The sequence below is a fragment of the Oryza glaberrima genome, chromosome 8 (genome assembly GCF_000147395.1).
Source record: "Oryza glaberrima chromosome 8, OglaRS2, whole genome shotgun sequence".
Lineage (NCBI taxonomy): Eukaryota > Viridiplantae > Streptophyta > Magnoliopsida > Poales > Poaceae > Oryza > Oryza glaberrima.
In genome coordinates, this window is record NC_068333.1 from 16,740,580 (window position 1) to 16,762,909 (window position 22,330).

General features: G+C 43.6%; 1 protein-coding gene and 1 long non-coding RNA gene across 3 annotated transcripts; both read left to right on the plus strand.

The window, feature by feature from the left end:
* Nucleotides 1–713: 713 nt before the first annotated feature.
* On the plus strand, nt 714–4,388 carry LOC127781282 (uncharacterized). Of its 2 annotated transcripts, XR_008018971.1 has the most exons (3): nt 736–1,245; nt 1,511–2,570; nt 3,200–4,388. It is a non-coding gene; the product is annotated as an uncharacterized LOC127781282 (long non-coding RNA). The 2 variants fall into 2 exon arrangements; XR_008018970.1 differs by lacking the exon at nt 3,200–4,388 and having other exon boundaries at nt 714–1,245; nt 1,511–2,120.
* An 11,692-nt stretch (nt 4,389–16,080) lies between these two features.
* LOC127781354 (protein ACCELERATED CELL DEATH 6-like) lies at nt 16,081–19,203 on the plus strand. Its single transcript, XM_052308302.1, has 3 exons — nt 16,081–16,992; nt 17,592–18,223; nt 18,327–19,203. The coding sequence occupies exons 1-3, from the start codon at nt 16,254–16,256 to the stop codon at nt 19,026–19,028; spliced, it is 2,073 nt and encodes a 690-aa protein (XP_052164262.1). The 5' UTR covers nt 16,081–16,253; the 3' UTR covers nt 19,029–19,203.
* Nucleotides 19,204–22,330: the final 3,127 nt, after the last annotated feature.

Genomic DNA, 22,330 nt, shown 5'->3' on the forward strand with positions numbered 1-22,330 from the left:
AATCACCATAACCCCTTCAGGATCCTACGTGGCGTTGATGTGGCATGCCACATAGATATGACGTGGTATTATTTTGACTGACAAATGAAATCCATTTATTTTTTTTCCTTTTTTTCTCTTTTTCCTCTTCATTCTCCTTTCTATGTGAACTGAGCAAAGAAAGGAAAAAAAGAAGAATGAGAAGAAAACGGAAAAGAAAAAGAAAAATAAAAGAAGAAAAAGAAAAGGACACGTCACGTCCATGTGGTATGCCACATTAGCGCCACGCAGGATCCTAGAGGGGATGTGTCGATTTAGGACTTAGATGATACACTTTGACAAGTTCTGGGACCTGGATATGTATTTTGAGAGTTTAGGGACTTATATAACACAACCCTACAAGATTAAGGACTGCCAATGCACTTTACTCCATATTCTTCTGTTACTACAAAATTCGCCATGTTAGTGCCAAACAACCTATAAATTTTGCAGTAACATATCGTGTTATTATCCTTCTGTTGTAATGTTACTGCTAAATCATAGTAAAAAGGTATGATTCTTGCAATAACATAACTAAATAATTTGTTATCATAAAATTTGGACATACATACAAAGCAAGCAAACAATTATTTTTAATCACAGTGTCATAGGAAAAATTGGCTAGGAAAGATTGCTATGAAACATGGGTTCATGGGTTCAAATCTTGGTTTGTCATTTTAATTATTAGTTTTCTTTCCAAGGTGAAGCAAAGGGAGAGAAGAGAAAAAAAAACAAAAAAGAAAAACGAAAAAAGAGGGGGATCGGGAGGGAGAGAATAGAAAAAAAAGAAAAAAGAAAAAAGAAAAGAAAAAAAGAAAAAAAAAGAGGGATCGGGAGAAGGGATCAGGAGGCGGCGGCGACGGGAAGAAAAATGAAAAAAGAGGGGGATCGGGAGGAGGGGAAGGGATCGGCGACGGGAAGAAAAACGAAAAAAAGAGGGATCGGGAGGAGGCGGCGATGGGATTGGGCGCAAGAAGGAGGAGGGAGGCGCGTCGCGCGGGATGGGAAAGGGAGGTGGGTTCGGTTGGGGGAGGGGGTGTAGAAGGAGGAGGGAGGCGCGACGCGCGGGATGGGAAAGGGAGGTGGGTTCAGTTGGGGGAGAGGGTGTAGAATAGTTATATGGTCCGCTGCGTCGCCGACCGGTTCCCGGGCCTCACCGATGTCTTCCTCGACCACGGCCTCTACATCGCCGCCGGCGCCTCCGCCGCTGCCGCGGAGCGGAGCAGGGTGAGTCCTTCGCTGGCTGGAGTTCGTGAATCGCGCTAAATTTTTGCATCTCTTGTGTTCCCCTGTTGAATTGAATGAATGATCCGATGTTTTATTGGTTCATCGCCTAAATCCGTGGTTAAGGATTTTGTTTTCTGGTCTCCCTGATAAATTAGCATTTTGCCAGAGCTGCATATAATTTATAATTGAGATCTCTGGAAACTATTTTCTTGATGTGGTCTGTCTATAAATTTTGCAAGTCACTAATGCATTATTTTTGTCACAGGCACAAGATTGGGATAACGAAAGCCCCAAGTCAGATGAGCAACATATGCAGTGTTCCACACCAAGTGAAGATACGCAAGAAGAAAATGGCAGTGACGGTGTCAACCCAACCTCATTTACTGATGCTGGGCTACTTCATCTCATTGAGGGATATTTAAGTTTTAATGTCTTGAGGGTTGCAAAGGGCTTGAAAAGCTGACTCTAAACTGGTTTTTGCACATTTCTGAAAAGGGGCTAGGTGGGAATTGCAAATCATTGCCGGAATCTGCAATCGTTAGTGCTTTCGGTAATTTCTTGTTAGTTGTACTTGTTCTGTTTTCTTTCGTGCATTCAATATTATTTCACATGTAGCATGATCTGCTTTCATTTCCAAGGCGGGAAAATCTTTCAAACTATGAAGAAATTAATGCTTCCTTATGGTGAATGGTGATCATAGATGCCTCTTTTATTTTAACTATTTTTTCGAATGAAACTTGAGGATCATATTGTAGCAATAGTGAGTTCCGTTGTGGTAATGGTCTCCTTTTTGAGGTTTATCATTGTTCAAGCCAGCAGTTCATGTTGTAAACTTTGCATTGAGGTTTCATTTCATGCTGATATTTAGTGTTGTATTCCCCCGAGTTTCATTGTTTATTGACGACATTTCTTACAAGGTGGTTATGTTCAAAACCATGGGTTGATTACTCTGGCAGAGGGTTGCAATCTTAGTGAATTAAAGCTGTGTGGTGTTCAAGAGTTGACGGACGAAGGACTGGTTGAATTTGTAAAGATACATAGTAAATTATTGGTCTCTCTTGATATTTCTTTCTGCAATGGTTGCATTACAGACAGATCCCTGTATGCTATTGGAACCTACTGCCATAACTTGGAAGTCCTATCCGTGGAGTCCAAGCATGTTAATGAAAACAAAGGAATAATCTCTGTTGCAAAGGATGCCAATATTTGGAATCCTTAAAGATGGTATGGCTTGGTGTCGGCGACGAAGCTTTAGAAGCTATTGGTTCATCTTGCTCTGCATTAGAAAATCTGTCACTTGACAACCTTAATAAGTGCTCAGACAGGTAATAGGTCCAATTATTAAATCTACTGTTGCATTTTTACAGGGATGGAAGTATCGGTGTCTCATTTCTCTTAGAAATTTGATATAGCTTATACTGATACTGCATTGTGATGCTTATAGACTTGAAGAGTAGAAATGCTGAACCATTTGTTAACAATTGTTTTATATTTTTTTTATATTGATTCGAACACATGCTCTTTTCTTAATTTCAGTAGTGAGCCACCTGAGTATAAGTTCTAAATAATATGGTTCTGGTAATTGACATCGATGGTGTATCTTAAATATTCTGCCACCGATAGTGACAAGTTATTGAATTTTAGCAACATTTCTCATATCTTCAGTAATCAACAGTACTTCCTCCATTTTTTTATGTGGAGTTGGTTAGTTTAAAATTGAACTGGTAGAAAAAAAATCTAATGCAGTAAGCACAATGATTCATGGAATAAATGAACAGATGTGCCGATTGCCGTCTCTGAATGAATGGTAATTTACCTCTGAATGAATATTTCATGTGTTGTTTCTGCTATTAGGTTGAACAACGGTTTCTTTTTTATGAGTATTATTTTTCAACGTAATCTGGTTATTGATCTACCAATGGTTCACATGTATGGTGTTGGCTTGGGGGTCCAGTCTCCTGCCTGTGATGTGTGCCAAGATAGACTACTGCAGAATACAGCTTATAAATACTGGACTGCCGACATAATTGGACAATCCGTTGCTTCCCTTAATGTAACTTCTGGAAGAAGCTGGACCTATAACTTATGGATGGCAAGAAGTGGCAGTGCTCGGAGGAGGCTGCCCTGGACTCCCAAGTACTGTGAGCACTACATGCCCGTTAGATCTGGGGTGATTGTTCATTTCTTTTTTTTTTCTCAAATGCCATATTTCAGTAACCTGCTATATACTCTTAGATTATTTGAAAAAGTGCAATTGTCTAACTGATTGGTGTCATATGTATGCAGTAATGCCTTTTTACATTTTTGTGATTGGTTAATTATTGTGTTCCATTTGTTTGCATCAGTGGCAATCAAACCAGCACTCCATGTTGTGTACTCCTACATTGGTTTGATTCTGCAAAAATTTGATTTCTAAATCATCTATGTGATCCTAATCCATGTGAGGATTAGAACAAAATAATTGATTGCTCCTGAACTGATCTTCGGAAATACTGTAATATTAGGTGTTATGTTTGAAATGACCAAATTCGTACATGTTTTTTTTTTTTTAAGATTTTGTGGGAGTAAGGGTATTACACTATCAGTAGAATTTTCCAAATTTGCTATGGGGCTTTCAATGAAAGTAGCGAACCACTCCCGTCTGATATGAGACTTCCTGATTAGGGCTAAATTTATTTATTATCATGCACGGAATAATAAATCTTCCTGATTAGGTTTAAACTTTTGTACAAAATCTATAAGTAACAGAATTGTTCTGATTCCAAACAGTCCTCTGGTTTAGAGCATGATCAGTGAGTTACAAAAACATTATAGAATACGTGAGTACTGACATTGTTTTAAGCTCAAGCACACTCCAGATATGGTTGAAAACTCTGATCAGTCATGTTTGAATTATATCTCCTCTTTATGCAGATAATTTTAATTGTTATGGTCCTGTTGGTGTACAGGTTCAGAGTTTTTGTTCCTGAGAATCATCTTCCATTGTATGAGCAGCCTATTCCAGGCAGCTCGATAAATTAAATTGTGTACTTCATGAACAATTAAAATAACTTTATTATTATTATTTTTAACAATTCATATCATCCATATATAATAATAAATTTGACAATATTTGTTACTATAAATTCTATCTCATTATATGCTTGGCAAAACATATCTTATTTTGGTTATTTGATTTGTATTACTAAATATTTCCGTAGCGTTAGCACGGGTAGATTACTAGTTATAGTAGTTTAACTTATATAAATTACGCTACAAATTTACATATCTAAATTTAAGATCTTACCAATTAGTTGATCGCAAATGTCTAGATGTGCATGACAAGTGAATCGGAAACACATGCGATCATGTCTTCGTCAGTTTGTCCAACTATCAGAACAACTGAATTAACCTAGCATAGGACCATACATCAATACACGACAAAAACTAACACATCAGATATATTACAAATTAACAGATAAATTCACAATGTTACAAAATTTGTGCTCATTTGGTGATGGCGAATTAGCAATGATGTGCCATGTATTGGTGTTGCACTCAACAGAATACCTGATCAGACAGACATCAGTATTCATTGACCGCGCGTCCTCCTCATCCAGTACTCGAGGGCAGCTGGCGCGGCCAGCAAGAAGCAGCGGAAACCAGCCGCGGAGGCGCGCAGCGCAGAATTGCGTCGGCGGCTCGGCGCCGGCGCGACACGCGCCGATGCGGGCTGCCATGGATTCACGCGATTTCGCCGTGAGAAGAAGAGGACGTGGGCGGCAGGCGGCGGCAATCTCGCGTTTGTTCTGTTCGCCTTTCACGCATCGGCCGATCGGCGTATGTGTTCTGCTCACCTTCCGTGCATGCGTTCTGTGACGGCTATTGCTACTTCCTCCGTTTCACAATGTAAGTCATTCTAACATTTTCCACATTCATATTAATGTTAATGAATCTAGACATATATATTTATCTACATTCATTAATATCAATATGAATGTGAGAAATGCTAGAATGACTTAAATTATGAAACGAAGGAAGTATTATTTTTCATTGCCCGCTCGTCCCCCTCCAGAGCCAGCCCTGCTACGCGTATCAACCATTTCACCATCAAGATATTTTGAAAGTGAATATAGAATATGATATTACCTATGAATTATATTTCAAGAACATAGCCTACGGATGTGTCATGTGTCGCAACCGTAAGCTATCTTTCTAATCTGCTAAACGGTTTGTGTATTTTTTTTTATTAAAAAACTGTGGAGTATTAAAGTTTCTTAGAAGAATCAAATAAATTTAATTTTTAAGTGTGTCAAAGCTCATACTTAATTAATCACACCTTACCCACTCGTCTCGTTTTATGTGTAGGTCGCTTTATTCCGTGTACAGGTGTTACACTTGCACAACACGAAAAATTAGCAGAGGCTGCAAAAAGTTTTTTTAGATAAAAGTCACGAGAGCAGATACAATAGTAGGCTATAAGCCAGCTATAAATATATTTTAAAGAGATAAAAGAAGAGAGAGAAAAGCAGCGGGCTACAGATCTGTAGCCAGCTGCAGCACGGACTCCAAAATGTAATGTGTGTATGATAGGTGGGACCAGATATTAATAATATAGTAAGTAACTATTGTATAAATTGGCTATTACATTGGTTATAGATGATTTGAAACTAGTAGTGGGCTGTATTATTAAACTTGCACTGTGTTTACACCCAAATTTGGCACCAAGGATTAAAATAGGAAAGATTGCCAAAATTTGGAAGTCTACCGGTTTCCTCCAAGTAGGCCGGTCTGACCGCCGTGTGTTGGGCGGTCAGACCGTTGGTTGAGGGCCGGTCAGACCGGCGGTGTGTGGCCGATCTGACCGGCAGGTCGGAGTCCGACTGCGTTTCGTCGGGTTTCGAGGTTTCCTTGCTCGGAAAGGCATGTTTCGGGTTTCCTTTAGTTTCTACCCCGAGTTGGACGTGGAGGAGGGCCTGTAGAAGGCAAGACCAACCCCTATATAAGGGACATGGCCGGTTCATTGTAAAAAAACCAATCTAGAATCAATCAATCGAATCGTTTTTCATATTGCTTTTAGTTTTCTCTTAGTTTGTCCATCTTTATCGGTTTGCGCCGTAAACCGTCCACCGCTGGTGCGAGAGTGCGACATTTCTTTGTAGGTTTGTCCGGAAAACCTTCCGTTTTGCCCACGAGACGGGTAGTTATCTTAAATCAGCTCCGCTAGCCGGTTTATTTGTCAAAACCCATCTAGGTTTAGCTCTTTGCTAGATCGAGGTGGTTGGCGACTCTAGGATCACCGCAAGGCATAAGGTGCTGCAATCGTTGTTGTCAACTTGTCACAAAAAGTTGCCAACACGATTTTGGCGACTCCGCTGGGGAGGTCCGTTCAGCGTCAACTCAACTTCGATTTCGCCATGACGAAACCGCCATCCAAGACGGAGGTGGAGCCATCTAATGTGATACCTATCACATTGGATGATTTCGAAGGGGAAGACCGCAAGTCCATGGAGGAGTACATCAAGGAGATCACACAGGAGGCGCTGATGAGAGCATGCACTAGGACTCGTCAAGGCGTGATCATCAAGCCCAGGCCACGTCCTAAGCTCGCTTCTGATTTGGTAAGCAATGAAGAGGTAACACAATCTATCCAACAGCAAGTAGCATCTACAATAGATTCATCTATGACTGTTTTTAAAGATAAGTTGGATGCAACTTTTGAGGGTAAATTTGATGAGATTTTAAGATTTAAATTCGGCCCTCTTATGGCCGATTATATGTCAAAAGATAAAGCCTCTACCACTGCTAACCAAGCTCCTATAGATCAAGGGTTTGTTGGAACCATGCCACCCTAATTTTGCAAAATTTAAGATATGCCACCCGTATCTCAATGACATGTAGGACCCACATGAGTCAATGACATGTGGGTCAGGGTGGCATATCACAAATTTTACAAAATTTGTGTGGCATGGTTCAAATTTTCCCATAGATCAGATGGGTTCGAGTAGCGGGACCAATGGAGCGGCGTATGCGGCCGGTCCGACCGGGCCTGATGGCTGGTCAGACCGCGACTTCGCCTTCGGTCCAACCGGCCAAGCGGCCGATCCGACCGGGTATTATCCCGGCGGTCAGACTGGGACTCAGGCCGGTCTGACCGCGCCTCTGGATGTCAGTCAGACCGGGCCCTGGACCGGTCAGACCGACGCAATTATACCGATACAGGGGATAGATCCAATGACTAATGCTAGTTATTTGTATCATCTTAGAACATTTGATCCTCCTGTATCTACTGCTGCAAATAGTCCCCAAGTTCCCCCACATGTTCCTAATGCTTATAATGATGTTGCTAGGGGGTATCCTCCCGATACTAGGCAAGGCCAATATAATCATATTGCGCCACAAACACAACCTATTAGGCCACCAAATCCACTGCCAAATCAACATAGGCCTGATAATATGGAGGAAATAATTAGTGAGATTATTAGGGATAAATTCAGGATTGAAACTAGGAATCGTGCTAGGGTTTACAAAAAGCCGTATCCTGACTATTATGATAATGTGCCGTTTCCCCGTAATTATAGAGTTCCCGAATTTACCAAGTTTAGTGGTGAAGATGGTAGGACCACATGGGAGCATGTAGGTCAATTTTTAGCGCAATGTGGTGAGGCTAATAGTGATACTTTTAAATTATGCTTGTTTTCTTTATCTTTGTCCGGTACCGCTTTTACATGGTTTACTTCTTTACCGGCAAATTCTATTCATACTTGGGCTCAATTAGAGGAGAGATTTCATGATTATTTTTATACTGGAGAAACTAAGCTTAGGTTATGTGATTTAACATCGGTTAAGCAAAAATATAATGAGCCTGTCATTAATTATATTAAGAGATTTAGGGATGTTAGAAACCGATGTTATAGCTTGAATATAACTGATAGAGATTTGGCTGGTCTTGCTTTTAATGATTTAATTGCTCCACTTAGAGAAAGACTAGATGGCCAACAATTTCTTGATGTTAGTCAACTTATGCAAAGGGCTCTGGCTCAAGAAACCCGGGTTAAGGATAATAAAAAAATTGTTAGACCATATGAGAAAAAGCCTAATGTTAATGTGGTTGATTACCCTGAGGCTAGTGATAGTGCAGATGAGGGTGATCATGATATGTATGTTGCTGAATGGTCATGGACTAACAAAAACAAGCCTTTTGTTTGTTCTAATCTAATGTCGTCTCCTCGTAAAGATCGGCAAAGTGAGGTTAAATATAGTTTTGATGTGGCCAAGTGTGATAAAATCTTTGATTATCTTCTACAAGAAAAACAAATTAGATTACCTAAAGGCCATGTCATACCATCTCAAGAAGAATTGAAACGTCGAGCTTATTGTAAATGGCATAATTCTCATTCTCATTCTACTAATGATTGCAATGTGTTTCGACGACAGGTTCAATCAGCCATAGATGAAGGACGATTGAAGTTCACTGATGGCTCCAAGATGAAGCTTGATCATGATCCTTTTCCGGTGAATACAATTAATTTCAATGATAAGAAGGTGTTGATTCGGCCGGAGCAAGCCGAATCTACTAAGAGAAAAGGAGTGGTCATTGGCGAACCAAGACCTAAGATGATAGTGCCAAAGAAGCCGGAGGTTGGCGTTTGGAAGGAGAATAGAGTGGAGTTTCAACTTCTAAAGCCCCTAGGAAGACCAAAGTGACTTTTGATATGCTTTTGGAGAAGTATGAGAAGCAAGGTGGTGAGAGGGCTCGCAACAAAGGAAAAAGACCAAGATCACCTCCTAGGGAGCGATTTGGTCATTCACCGAGATGGTCGCATTCACCTCCATATCATCATCCACAAGACATGTCATGGGGTTCTTATTCAATGTCGCCGTCGGGTTATCCTTATCCTTATTATATGCCATGGGGGGCAACACTGCCAATGTTCAACCATATGCCTCCAATGCAATTCAACCAAGGGTGGGGAGGACCAAGAAGGCCAATTCATGAGCGTTTGTCTTCACCAAACAATGGCCGGTTTTATGGTAGGAACCGGGCCAATGAAGAAAGGAGGGAAGGAAAGCGCATTAAGGTGGAGGCAAGGACTTCGGAAGTAATTACCATCAAAGTGGGGTCTCATGATGTGCCAATACTTTCTGGAGATGAAGTTGGAGAGTCCTCAAGCAAAAAATCCGAAGACGGTACCAGCTCATCGCAGTCGGCCGGTCTGACCAGGCCTTCTGGCCGATCTGACCGCCGACCCGACAGCAGTCCGACCGACGCCTCAAGCTGGTCTGACCGTGCACCAAATGTCGGTCTGACCGGTGCTCTACGTCCGGTCTGACCGGGCTCCAGTGCCAGTTTGATAGGAGGTTTGCAAGGAGTAATGCATGGGTTTCATCGTCTTCAAACAAGATTAATAGGGGGCATTATTTACCTCCTGGAACAGAGCCGAGTCCTAGGTGGATGCCTAAGGATTTAATGGCTACTCAAAAGAGAAGGTTGCAACGGCTCAAGAGATAAGAGAGAAAAAAGCCGAAGAGCAAAGAGATAAAAGGTTCAATGACTTGCGACCACCACCGGTATGGAGGCATAAATCCATAGAGAAGGGAAAACCGGTTGTTGTAGAGAAGGGGGAACAATCGGTTGATAAAGGTGAATCATCTCCAAAAGAAGACATGGATATCAACATGGTATGTATGTTGCCTATGGAGTTTTGTGCTATGGATGAAGCCGAAGTTGCTCAATTTTCATTAGGTTCTAAAGATGCGGTTTTTGAGAAGCCCGATGAATCAAACCGTCACATGAAGCCTCTCTATCTCAAAGGCCATGTTGATGGGAAGCCGGTCTCTAGGATACTAGTGGATGGAGGTGCCGCCGTGAACTTAATGCCGTATTCATTATTCAAGAAGTTGGGGCGTGAGGATGATGAGTTGAAGAAGACTAACATGATTCTCAATGGCTTCAATGGTGAACCAACGGAGGCGAAGGGTATCTTTTTGACGGAGCTTACCGTCGGGAACAAGACGTTACCAACCGCTTTCTTCATCGTCGATGTGCAATGTAACTACAATGTTATTTTGGGTCGTTGTTGGATTCATGCCAATTGTTGTGTGCCTTCTACCTTGCATCAATGTTTAATTCAATGGGACGGCGATGATGTTGAAATTGTTCAAGCGGATACATCGGCCGAGGTTGCAATGGCCTATGCTACTTTTGAGTGGCGTCATGGGAATATTCAATGCTTATCAGGGAGGGATCTTTCTAGCTATGATTTTATTAGTATCTCCGATGGCAAATTTGTACCTATCTATGTAAAGCCAGCTAGTGTAGCACGGCTAAGCCATATAAATTTGTATAATGAGTAAAGAGGCTAATTTAGAGTGGTTACAAAATATGGTGCAAGAATATCGGTCTACAAAGAACGATATTGGTGAAACTATTGAAGATTTTGATGAAGTGGAGAAGCTTGGACAAGGGTTTACATCGGCCGATCCATTGGAGGAAGTAGACATAGGTGATGGAATCAAACCAAGGCCGACTTTTGTAAACAAAAATATGAGAGCCGATTATAAGGTTAAGATAATAGAGCTACTTAAAGAGTATGTTGATTGCCTTGCATGGGAGTATCATGAGATGCCGGGTCTTAGCCGTGAGCTTGTTGAGCATCGGCTTCCAATTAAACCGGGTTTTAGGCCTTATAAACAACCACCTCGTCGTTTTAATCATTTGCTATATGACCGAGTCAAAGAGGAGATTGATCGGTCGTTGAAGGCGGGGTTTATTAGGCCATGTCATTACGCGGAGTGGGTTTCTAGCATAATCCCGGTGGAGAAGAAGGGGAGTGGTAAGATTAGAGTTTGCATAGATTTTAGAGATTTAAATAAAGCCACTCCCAAAGATGAATATCCTATGCCTATAGCCGACATAATGATCAATGATGCTTCGGGTCATAAGGTGATTAGCTTTTTAGATGGTAATGCCGGCTACAATCAAATCTTTATGGCGGAGGAAGATATGTACAAAACGGCTTTTAGGTGCCCGGGATTTGTTGGTTTGTTTGAGTGGGTTGTCATGACTTTTGGATTGAAGAATGCCGGTGCAACATATCAAAGGGCAATGAATTTGATCTTTCATGATTTGCTAGGTATTATCTTAGAGATCTACATTGATGATATTGTTGTCAAATCGGATGGTATGGAAGGACGCATAGCCGATTTGAAGTTAGCTTTTGAGAGGATGCGCCGGTATGGTTTGAAGATGAACTCACTTAAATGTGCTTTTGGTGTGTCGGCGGGGAAGTTCTTAGGATTCATGGTGCATGAGAGAGGGGTTGAGATTGATCCTAAGAAGATAGAAAAGATTCGTGATTTCAAAGCGCCGAAATGCAAGAAGGAGGTCCAAAAGTTGCTAGGTAAGGTGAATTATTTGAGAAGGCTTATTTCTAACCTAGCGGGTAAAATCGATGCTTTTGTTCCTATACTTCGCTTGAAAAAGGAGGCCGATTTTACTTGGGGGGCAAAACAACAAGATGCGTTTGAGGAGTTGAAGAGGTATTTGTCTACTCCACCCGTTGTGCGGGCGCCTAAAACCGGAAAACCTTTTCGGTTATATTTTGCCTCCGAAGACAAAGTCATTGGTGCCGTTTTGACGCAAGAGGAAGATGGCAAGGAATATATCATTACATATTTGAGCCGCCGTCTTTTAGATGCCGAGACGAGGTATGTCTTTATAGAGATACTTTGTTTGTGCTTATACTATGCTTGTACCAAATTGAAGCATTATTTGTTATCTAGTACATGCATAGTTGCTTGTCAAGCTGATGTTATTAAACACATGTTGCAAAGGCCAATTCTAGGTGGGAGAATTGGCAAGTGGGCGTATGCTTTGATAGAATATGATTTGGCTTATGAACCATTGAAATCTATGAAAGGCCAAATCGTATGTGATTTTATAGTGGACCATCATGTAGATATTGCTTATGAGGAAGAGATTTGCCTAGTTGAAGTTATACCTTGGAGGATTTATTTTGATGGTTCTTCTTGCAAAGAAGGTCTAAGGCATAGGGGTAGTTTTGTTTTCACCTAATGGCGTGTGTTATGAAGAATCGGTTCGTTTGGAATATTATTGTACAAATAATCAAGCCGAATACAATGCTTTGTTATTCGGCTTACAAGTCATGGAGATGGTTGGAGCTAAGTACGTGGAAGCTTTTGGTGATTCGGAATTGGTGGTGCAACAAGTCGCCGGAGTTTACAAATACTTGGACGGATCACTAAATAGGTACCTCGATTCATGTTTGGATATTATTGCCAATTTTGATAATTTTGCTATTAGACATATTGCTAGACATGATAATTCTAGAGCAAATGACTTGGCACAACAAGCATCTGGTTATAATGTGAAGAAAGGATTATTTCTGATATTAGAAGAGCCGGTGCTTGATTTTAAATCTTTGTGCGAAATTGGCAAAACTGGAGACCAGGAGCGGTCTGACCGGTGACCAGGGGCGGTCTGACCGGCCATATGCCGTCGGTCAGACCGGCGACCCCGAGCGGTCTAATCGGTTCTGGGCAGAGCGCTGGGGGGCACGTTTCAATCAATTTAAAGGCCGAATTAATTGTGAATTCGGACATTTGTGCTCAAGAAACAGAAGAAGATTGGAAGATTCCTTTGATTCGATATTTGAAAGATCCCACGCTTAAGGTTGATCGGAAAATTCGGCGGCAAGCATTCAAGTACACATTGCTTGATGAAGATTTATATCGCTGAAATATAGATGGTGTCTTGTTAAAGTGCTTAGATGAAGATCAATCTAAAGTGGCTATGGGAGAGGTACATGAAGGAATTTGTGGGACTCATCAATCGGCCCACAAGATGAATTAGTTGCTTAGGAGAGCGGGGTTTTATTGGCCGAGGATGATTGATGATTGCTTCAAATATTATAGGGGATGTGAAGCTTGTCAACGGTTCAGCAATGTTCAATTGGCGCCCGCCGCCGTGTTGAATCCTATAATCAAACCATGGCCGTTCCGAGGTAGGGCTTTAGATTTCATTGGTCAAATTTATCTTCCGTCATCAAAGGGGCATAGGTTCGTGCTAGTTGCTACGGATTACTTCACCAAGTGGGCCGGAGCTGGGCCGTTGAAGAATATGACTCATACGGAGGTAATTGACTTTATTTTGAAGCATATTATCCATAGATTCGATATTCCACAAACATTAGCTACGGATCAATGTGCTTCTTTTATATCTAAGGAAGTGAAGAATTTTGCCGAATCTTATGGTATTAAATTGTTGAGTTCTTCTCCTTACTACGCTCAGGCTAATGGACAAGCCGAGTCGAGTAATAAGACATTGTTGAAATTAGTGAAAAAGAAGATTGAGGAACACCCAAAGAGGTGGCATGAAGTGCTTTCCGAAGCATTGTGGACGCATAGGATATCTAAACATGGTGCCACTAAAGTCACTCCTTTTGAGTTGGTTTATGGTCAAGAAGCCGTTTTACCGGTTGAGGTAAATCTTGGTTCTCTTCGTTACATCAGGCAAGATGATTTGTCAAGTGAAGATTACAAGACGTTGATGGGAGACAACCTTGATGAAGTCATCGACAAGCGCTTGAAGGCTTTGGAAGAAATAGAAAAAGAAAAGAAGAGGGTGGCCAAGGCGTACAACAAGAGGGTGAAAGCAAAGTTGTTTCAAGTTGGAGACTTGGTTTGGAAGACAATTTTGCCTTTGGGTACTCGATCCAGGGAGTTCGGTAAGTGGTCACCTAGTTGGGAGGGTCCTTATCGAGTATGTGGCATTGTTCGAGGAAACGCATATTTCTTGGAGACACTTCAAAGGGAGCGTTTTCAGCGAGCAATCAATGGGAAATACTTGAAGAAATACTTCCCGAGTGTGTGGCAAGACGCTTAGGAGGTACTATGGCCGGTAATTGGATTATCGTCCTAAGACCAAAACATGTTCTATGCTTTTAGATTCACGTTGTTCATCAAAAAGGCAGGGGGGGCATGTGTTTACACCCAAATTTGGCACCTAGGATTAAAATAGGAAAGATTGCCAAAATTTGGAAGTCTACCGGTTTCCTCCGAGTGGGCCGGTCTGACCGCCGTGTGTTGGGCGGTCAGACCGTCGGTTGAGGGCCGGTCAGACCGGCGGTGTGTGGCCGGTCTGACCGATAGGTCCGAGTCCGACTACGTTTCGTCGGGTTTCAAGGTTTCCTTGCTCGGGAAGGCATGTTTCGGGTTTCCTTTAGTTTCTACCCCGAGTTGGATGTGGAGGAGGGCCTGTAGAGGACAAGACCAACCCCTATATAAGGGACATGGCTGGTTCATTGTAAAAAACCAATCTACAATCAATCAATCGAATCGTTTTTCATATTGCTTTTAGTTTTCTCTTAGTTTGTCCATCTTTGTCGGTTTGCGCCATAAACTGTCCGCCGCCGCTGCGAGAGTGCGACATTTCTTTGTAGGTTTGTCCTGAAAACCTTCCGTTTTGCCCACGAAACGGGAAGTTATCTTAAATCGGCTCCACTAGCCGGTTTATTTGTCAAAACCCATCTAGGTTTAGCTCTTTGCTAGATCGAGGTGGTTGGCGACTCTAGGATCACCGCAAGGCATAAGGTGCTGCAATCGTTGTTGTCAACTTGTCACAAAAAGTTGCCAACACACTAATGCCATGCTTTATAGAGAAAACGAACGGTCTGCTGGGGTAGAGCAAGCTTTACCGAGTTTAGCTCAGACTTAAGGCTGCAGAAAGGGTAAGAAGAGGGATAAGAGCGTTGATTGCAATCCTGCGTAGGAGGAAGCCAGGGAGGGAGTCCATGGCATGGAGTAATCGGACAAGGAGGCGAATGCCCCTGCAGTTCCCATGATGATTTCTCATGGCGGCCCGTCCGACTGCGAGGGCGGGGAATGAGTGGCTAAGGCCCTTCACAGTGCAACACCGTGGATCGGTGCTATGATGCACCACGTCGGAATCGAGCTTGCGTGGCGCTAGGTTCCGCGCCTCAGAAGAGACACTCGCTCCCACGGAGAGAAGCGCGATTCCTCCCTGCCGCGGGCCCACGCGAGGCGAGGAAACGAGCGCTGTAGAGCGCGTTGCCCCGCGCCCCCGCCCGCTCGTGCCCTCGCGCCGCCCGTGGAAGTGTTTTCCCCAAATTCGCCCACCAAATTCGCGGCAACAAATCAAGGAACACGCCCACCAAAATAGCGGCAACAAATCAAGGAACACAAATCGTGGCAACAAAATCACCGCTTGCCGCTCGGCCCCGAGGAGATTTGGAAAAATCGCTAACATCGCGGCAACACAAATCAAGGTCGACGCCAAGCTCCGCCGCTCATCCCCGATGCCGCCGCCGCCGCTCATCCCCGAGGCCGCCGCGCTCCTCTGCATTGATGCGCCGACGGATGGGGAGGAGGGAGAAACGGCGCGGCGGCTGGGGAGCTCGTCAACTCGCTGCCCAGGGATGGGAGGGGAGAGGCGGCGTCGTCGAGCCGGTGCCGGCGGAGGGAGGAGGGGCGCCAGCGGAGGGGCAATGGGAGAGCTGGTGGAGTTGGGGGGAGGTGAGGGCGTCGCAATCTCTCGTGCCACTGAGCCTCGCCTTCGCTCGATTGGGGGAGGGGAAAAAACGCTCGAAGGCGGCGCAGAGGAGCGATGTGGCGTGGCTGAGCTGAGGAGCGATTCGGCGGGCGGAGAAGGCGCGGTTATGTGGATAGAGATGGCGAGTCGCGAGAGATGGCGAGAAGCCTCGAGAAGTAAAAAAAAAAAGAAGAAAAGGAGATGCGGGTGTAGTTGAGGAAAGTTTAGGGTAATTTATTTCTTTCTGCTGTTTGGTACACTCAATCAAGGATACACCACTGTGGGCTAAAATTTTTTGGGCTCTATTTGAGGTCACGTGCACTCGTGCAGTGTGGAGGTTGTTTCTTTCAACGGTGCTAGGCCTAGCTGGCGTACGGGGTAACTCAATATCGGGTGCCTGCACTGCTATCGCCCTAAACGATCTCCCTCTCCAGAGCACGATTGGCGTGGTGTCGCGATGGATTCCCCTGTGATTATGGATCCGCAGCTGCTGATGGCTGCACGATCTGGTGCGTGCAAGGCGCTTGAGAATCTTCTCGTCAACCATGAGGAGGCGGCTGCTGAATCCCATCTCGTCATCCGCATGCCGGAGGAGGGAGCTTCAAATACTAGTAGTACTAGTAGTGATCTAGCTCAACAAGGTCAACCTGCAAATCGTCCAGCAGCAGCGTCGCCTCTCCTGGAAGGGTTGACTCTTGATTCGGACCAGGATTCGGCCCTCCATGTGGTGGCCACCTCCGGCGACGGCGAGCAGTACGTGCAGTGCGCGGAGATGATCCACGGCAGGGCGAGGCACCTGCTAGGCGCGACCAACAACAGAGGCGACACGCCTCTGCACTGCGCCGCCAGAGCCGGGCACCATGCCATGGTCTGCCGTCTCATCTCGTTGGCCGCGCACGAGGGCGGCGCCGCCAACGGACGGATCCTGAGCACCAGGAACAAGCTCGGGGAGACGGCGCTACACGGCGCGATCCGCGGCGGCAACAGGATGGTGGTGGAGAGGCTCGTGTCGGAGGATCCGGAGCTGGCCAGGATTCCGGAGGATCGTGGCATCGGCGCCTCGCCGCTGTACCTCGCCGTTTCGCTGGGGCGCTTGGAGATTGCACGGGACCTGCTTGATAGAAGTCCTACAACATTGTCATACTCTGGGCCTGAAGGCCAAAACGTGCTGCATATCTCGGTATACCGCGGCGAAGGTATGTATGGCCAACTCCTTGTTTATTTTCCATTCATAATATATTCCGGCCATTGAAACTCTGCAATCAATCCTGTTATGTGCCGCACTGAGACCCATTGAGACTACAGGATTTCTCAAGATACCTTTGGTTCTCCTTGGACATCTGTACCAAGTAAAACATCCAAAGTAACCAGCCATAAGAAGAATGTGCAAACGAAACAAAAAAAAAAAAACACAAGTAAATTAATACTAGCTAGTATCATAGTCTCTCAAGACAGTGAAAGAAATGCTGCTTAATATCAAAGAGTATATTTTTTAGAGTATTCAAAGTATGCACAGCATTTATAAAGTACTCCTAAAAGGGTTTTACACATACGAGTAGTCTGGCCATAAGAGATGGATACATAATATTTGTTTATGGCATTACAAAATTTGAATTTGGAATTCAAATATCATTAATTGCTAGCTCTGGCACTAATATCACTTCCTTCTTTTATAAAGTGCTGGTAATTCAAAAACTAGTGGTGATGCCAGTTATGTACCGGCGTTGATTGGGTATTACTATTATGAGCCTTATTTTCCCTTTGGACTTGCTTAACCGACGACACCGAATTGCAGCGCTGTCTATACTGTTAGACAAGTGCAAGGATGTTAAGGTCAACATTGATCAGGGAGGCCGGTATAGGAGTATGCCTGTTCTCTTACACCTTACTAGTCAAGGCGACAAAAATGGGAGCACTCCGCTTCACTTCGCTGCATCGCTGAAAACTAGTACCACAGGTTTGTCAAGATGGTCTGAATATTTCCATCCAAAACCAAGTCCAACCACGCTGCTGCTTGATGCCAATGAATCTGCTATGTACCAACCGGATAACGGAGGATCATATCCTATACATGTTGCTGCCTCCAATGGGACGCTCAAGGCTGTCATAACCTTGCTCGGAAGGTCCCCTGGCTGCATCGCATTGCGGAACATGCAAGGAAAGACTTTCCTCCACGTTGCTGTGGAGAAGAAGAGGCATAGTATTGTTGCATTTGTGTGCAAAAGGCCCGAACTTGCATCTGTGTTAAATGTGCAGGACAACCAGGGGGATACCGCGCTGCACCTTGCTGTCAAAGCTGGACTTGTCTCAATTTTCAACCTCTTGTTTCGGAATAGGGAGGTGAGCTTGAATTTACCAAACAAAGACGGGCTGACACCTCGTGATCTTTCATGGATTATGATTCCTGCAAGATTCTACTATAAAAAGGTAGTAATGTTTTTTTTTTCTGGCTATTGTGTCAATTTATCCTAGCTACATATATGAAGTTGTCTGATTCTGTCCCCACTATATACGATACGTTAACCTGCAGAATTCACGAGGAATGATACACCAATCATTAGCACTTGCCAGAGCTCCAGTTGGTCACAGTCGCCAGGACCACTTCTATGAGAAGCATTCAAAGAGGAGGGATGAAGAAATCGATTCAGAGTACTTGACGAACGCAACTTCAGTTCTCGGCATTTCATCTGTTCTGATTGCAACGGTGACATTTGCAGCAGCTTTCACGTTACCTGGGGGATACAGAGCAGACGACCACGCGAACGGCGGGACACCGACGCTTGCTGGGAGCTACTCCTTCAACGCATTCATCACCGCAAACACGCTAGCATTCAGTTGCTCTCTGCTAGCTACCGTCAGCCTGCTCTACTCTGGGATGCCGTCGCGGGAGATCTCCATCCGCTACGTATACCAGTCCCTATCGTTGGTCATGATGCGGAGCTCAGCTACAAGCCTGGTCGCCGCCTTCGCCTTGGGCATGTACGTCGTGCTAGCTCCCGTTGCTCTCACCATGGCAAAGTCTGTCTGCGCCATCACTTTTCTCTCCTTCTTGTCTGCATGTATGGAGGTCCGGAGGCCCCTTATCGTGGCAAACTCGGTGCGTATTAGAGTTGGAATCTGGGCAGCGAGGTATCAGGCAGCGCCAGTCCTAAAATTCATCGGGAAAAGATTCTGGTCCTATGTAATTATCTTTGGCTTGCCGGCGGTGTTGAAGATTCGTGGAACCCAATGACTTTGTGTAATTATCTTATCTGCTAATAAGATTATCTTTCGCCGGGCTCTGCCTCTGTTAATGAGACTAGATGAGATAAAGGCATTTTTGCAAAATAGAAGCATATGCAAGATACAATATGTCCAAAACATTGTATTCACATGTTAAACAAAATATATAATGGGCTGAGGGAAAAAGTTGTAGCAATCATCAACGTAAGCTATCAAAGAGTGCTCCTACGACCAATACATTTGCTTTCAAATTTGCCGACAGCAGATAATGCCATATGTGAAGCTGGCATTGGACAGTTAGATAGGAACACCATAGTTCACAATCATCAAGAGGGTGTTAGTATTATCTTCTTCTTTACCTGAGAAGCTAGGCCAGATATCTGCAATAGAAAAATAACCTTGCTATAAATTAACATTACAGAATTCCAATCTTCAAAATACTATCTTATCTTAATGTAAAAATTGGTTTATGATAAAATAATGTAATGCTGCAATTATGAGATACGAAGCCGTGAAAAATAATTTCTGCACACTAATTATAATATCGTTGCCGACAATGACTGAATAAAACTTATATACCCTTTCCTATCGAAAAAAAAAATAGCCAACAGATATGCATATGGGGAAAAACAAATTGCAGTGACAGGTTCAACATCACCTAATTGTTTCAGTAAACATCATAGTGTTCAGAATTCAGATACCAGAAAATATGGTGACCCCTGATCAAAACCCAGATACATGGGAATCTGATCGAGAATGCTCGTGAGACCTGATAGGATTCAGGCACACATCTAATATATGACAAATTCAAGATGAGGCAATTTCCATTCTCAAATTCCATTTGGCATAGAAAAAGGCAATAACGCAAGATATTATTACACAACTACTGATTTCTTTTCAGTATCACCTATTTGTTTCAGCTCACTTCGAATGGCATTCCCTTCTTCCCTGAAGCAAGTAGACAGTAAGTCCAACATTGTATTAGAGAAGGGAAGACCAAAATAAATGGTAAAAGGCTTTTAAAAATAGGATTGCCTGAGTGTATTCCAACCTTTCTGAAATAGTTTTACAGCAGTTGCAGATCTATCCTGGAATGCATATGCGATAAATTGGACATGAAGAATATCTGAACTTAAAATTGCCCTGATAACAGATGGTTTAAAGAAATATATCAGCAACTTTTGGCTTTCATTCTAAAGAAAATCAACCCTGCATTTTGTTTTTTCTATGAATGAAGGTAGCATGCATGAACTTCATGAAATTCTTTTTTTATGCTAGTTTAGGACGAATTTGCGTTTCACTCTGTTTCAGAACAAAGAATTACATCACAACATGTCCATGACAGTAATAATAAGCACTAAAGCATTATGTCCAATAGGGTGTGAACTGCGAAGCTAGTCAGCGAGTAATAAGGAGGTGACAGTCTGTAAACAGGATGGTGTATACAACTTTCGAGACATGGAGGTAGGCAGGTAGCAAGTAGCAATGTCAAGAATTCATAAAAAAATTATAGCTAGACAGACAGTCCATGCTTACCTCCTTGCTTACAAATATGCGCGCCCTGCAACGAATTTAGTCATACTAAAGTTAGTGATATATAAGAAAAGGTCCAGCATTTTAATTTCTTGAACAATCATAGATCAAACTTCCATTGCATCAACATCCTTCTCACATCAGATGCTAGGCAGCTAGATATACAGTGTACAGGCCAATAATTTGGAACTGAACATCACACTCTTATAGAATTAATGAAATCCAATTATCAAAATAATATGATGATTATAATAAAAACAGGTTGAACTGAATCTGCTCGTGATGTCTAAGTTGGATCTAATTAATTAGCTCAAGGAGATATCAATATATTCCAATCAACTGTAAGTAGCATGATAAGAAATCAATTCCAGTACCATATTGTTGTTACGGAAAATATCAAGGAAACCAACCTGTGTTATATAAAAGTATTCCGTGTATTTTTAACATATGGTACTGGCAGCTACCTCTTCATATCATGCAAAGCGTATCATATCTAAAGCATTTCGAAAGCACGTATTCTTTTGTGAATGTAATAAACAAGAAGCAATCCAGCAAGTAAAGTCATCAAGTGTGGATACAACAGAGGATAAATTGTAGTCCAAAGCATAATTAATCCTGCATATATGAGACAACAAATCCCAATTTAAGACACAGAAAATAGGGCGCAATACCTGAGCACTGAAGACAGCCGCTCCTAATCCATCGTCTGGGCTATGGCTACAGCCAGATAAAGCGAGTAAAGAGAAGGTCGCGCAGAGCCACCCCCTTGCTCCATTGTCGGGACGGCGCTGGGCCAAATAGGTGCGGAAGGACGGTCAATGGTGCAGCCAGCGGTTATGGTGTCACGCCAGAGTATTCGTCATCAGGCTCAGGCGCGGGAGGAAGGATCAAATCAAGTGGGCCGTCAGCTACCGCTCGGCCCAGACGGGAGAGGCGTGACAACCCGCGCGTGAAGGGGAAGGATTGGGTCCAGTAGCTTCGGGCAAGGTCTATAAATAGATTACCCTTGTACTGAAAGAGTTGAACTGTATTGAACAAACATATTCTGAATACCAATCCTTTCCCCCTCTCCAAGTCTGTATCTGCTCTATTCTTCTCTGTTCCTTCTAAATTCCAGATTCTATCTCTAATAATTCTTCTTGCTGAGATCTCGGGTCGTAACATCTTGGTATCAGAGCTCGTTTCCATCCTGGAGAAGCCAAGGTTCCAAACGCGGCTATAGCTTCAAGTCGATGCCATGGAGAAACAAGCGAGAGGATTCGAGAAGATGCTTGAGGGAATCCAGAACGCCATCGGCGCCGTTGCGGTGAAGCAGGATGAAACACAAGCGGTGGTGCTCCAGATGGATAAAGCGATGGCTAGCTGGCGACCTCAAGTGGATGCAGCAGTCAAGGGACTTCAATCTGAGATGGGTGAGCTGAAGAAACAAGTGGAGATTCTGGAGAAGCTTCGTGGCGAGTTGGGCAATTCGTCGAACATGTTGCAGGCAGGTGCCATCTCCACGCGGAAGCAAGGCGACGACAACGATCAACGTCCACCGCTACTTCCCACGCCGGAGTCGTTCGTTGCTTCGACGTCGGCGGGAGATTCTGGCTCAAATGGCCACCGCGTTGCAATCAACAACCGGGGGAAGGCAACAGGAGTGATTATTCCTCCTGTGCCACCTCCGGTCACGGGTACGACTAATTCTCCATTTCCCCATCGCTTTGCTTGTGATTCATTGCATCGGGATGAAGTTGGGGGTTCTGAGGATCGAGGCTATAATCATCGGGTTCCGAA

What these genes read in the sequence shown, in the direction of transcription:
- LOC127781354 (XM_052308302.1), top strand. Translation starts at nt 16,254, where the DNA reads ATGGATTCCCCTGTGATTATGGATCCGCAGCTGCTGATGGCTGCACGA. An exon ending in CTCGGTATACCGCGGCGAAG is followed by an intron (nt 16,993 to 17,591) that starts GTATGTATGGCC and finishes ACCGAATTGCAG; the next exon opens with CGCTGTCTATACTGTTAGAC. An exon ending in CAAGATTCTACTATAAAAAG is followed by an intron (nt 18,224 to 18,326) that starts GTAGTAATGTTT and finishes GTTAACCTGCAG; the next exon opens with AATTCACGAGGAATGATACA.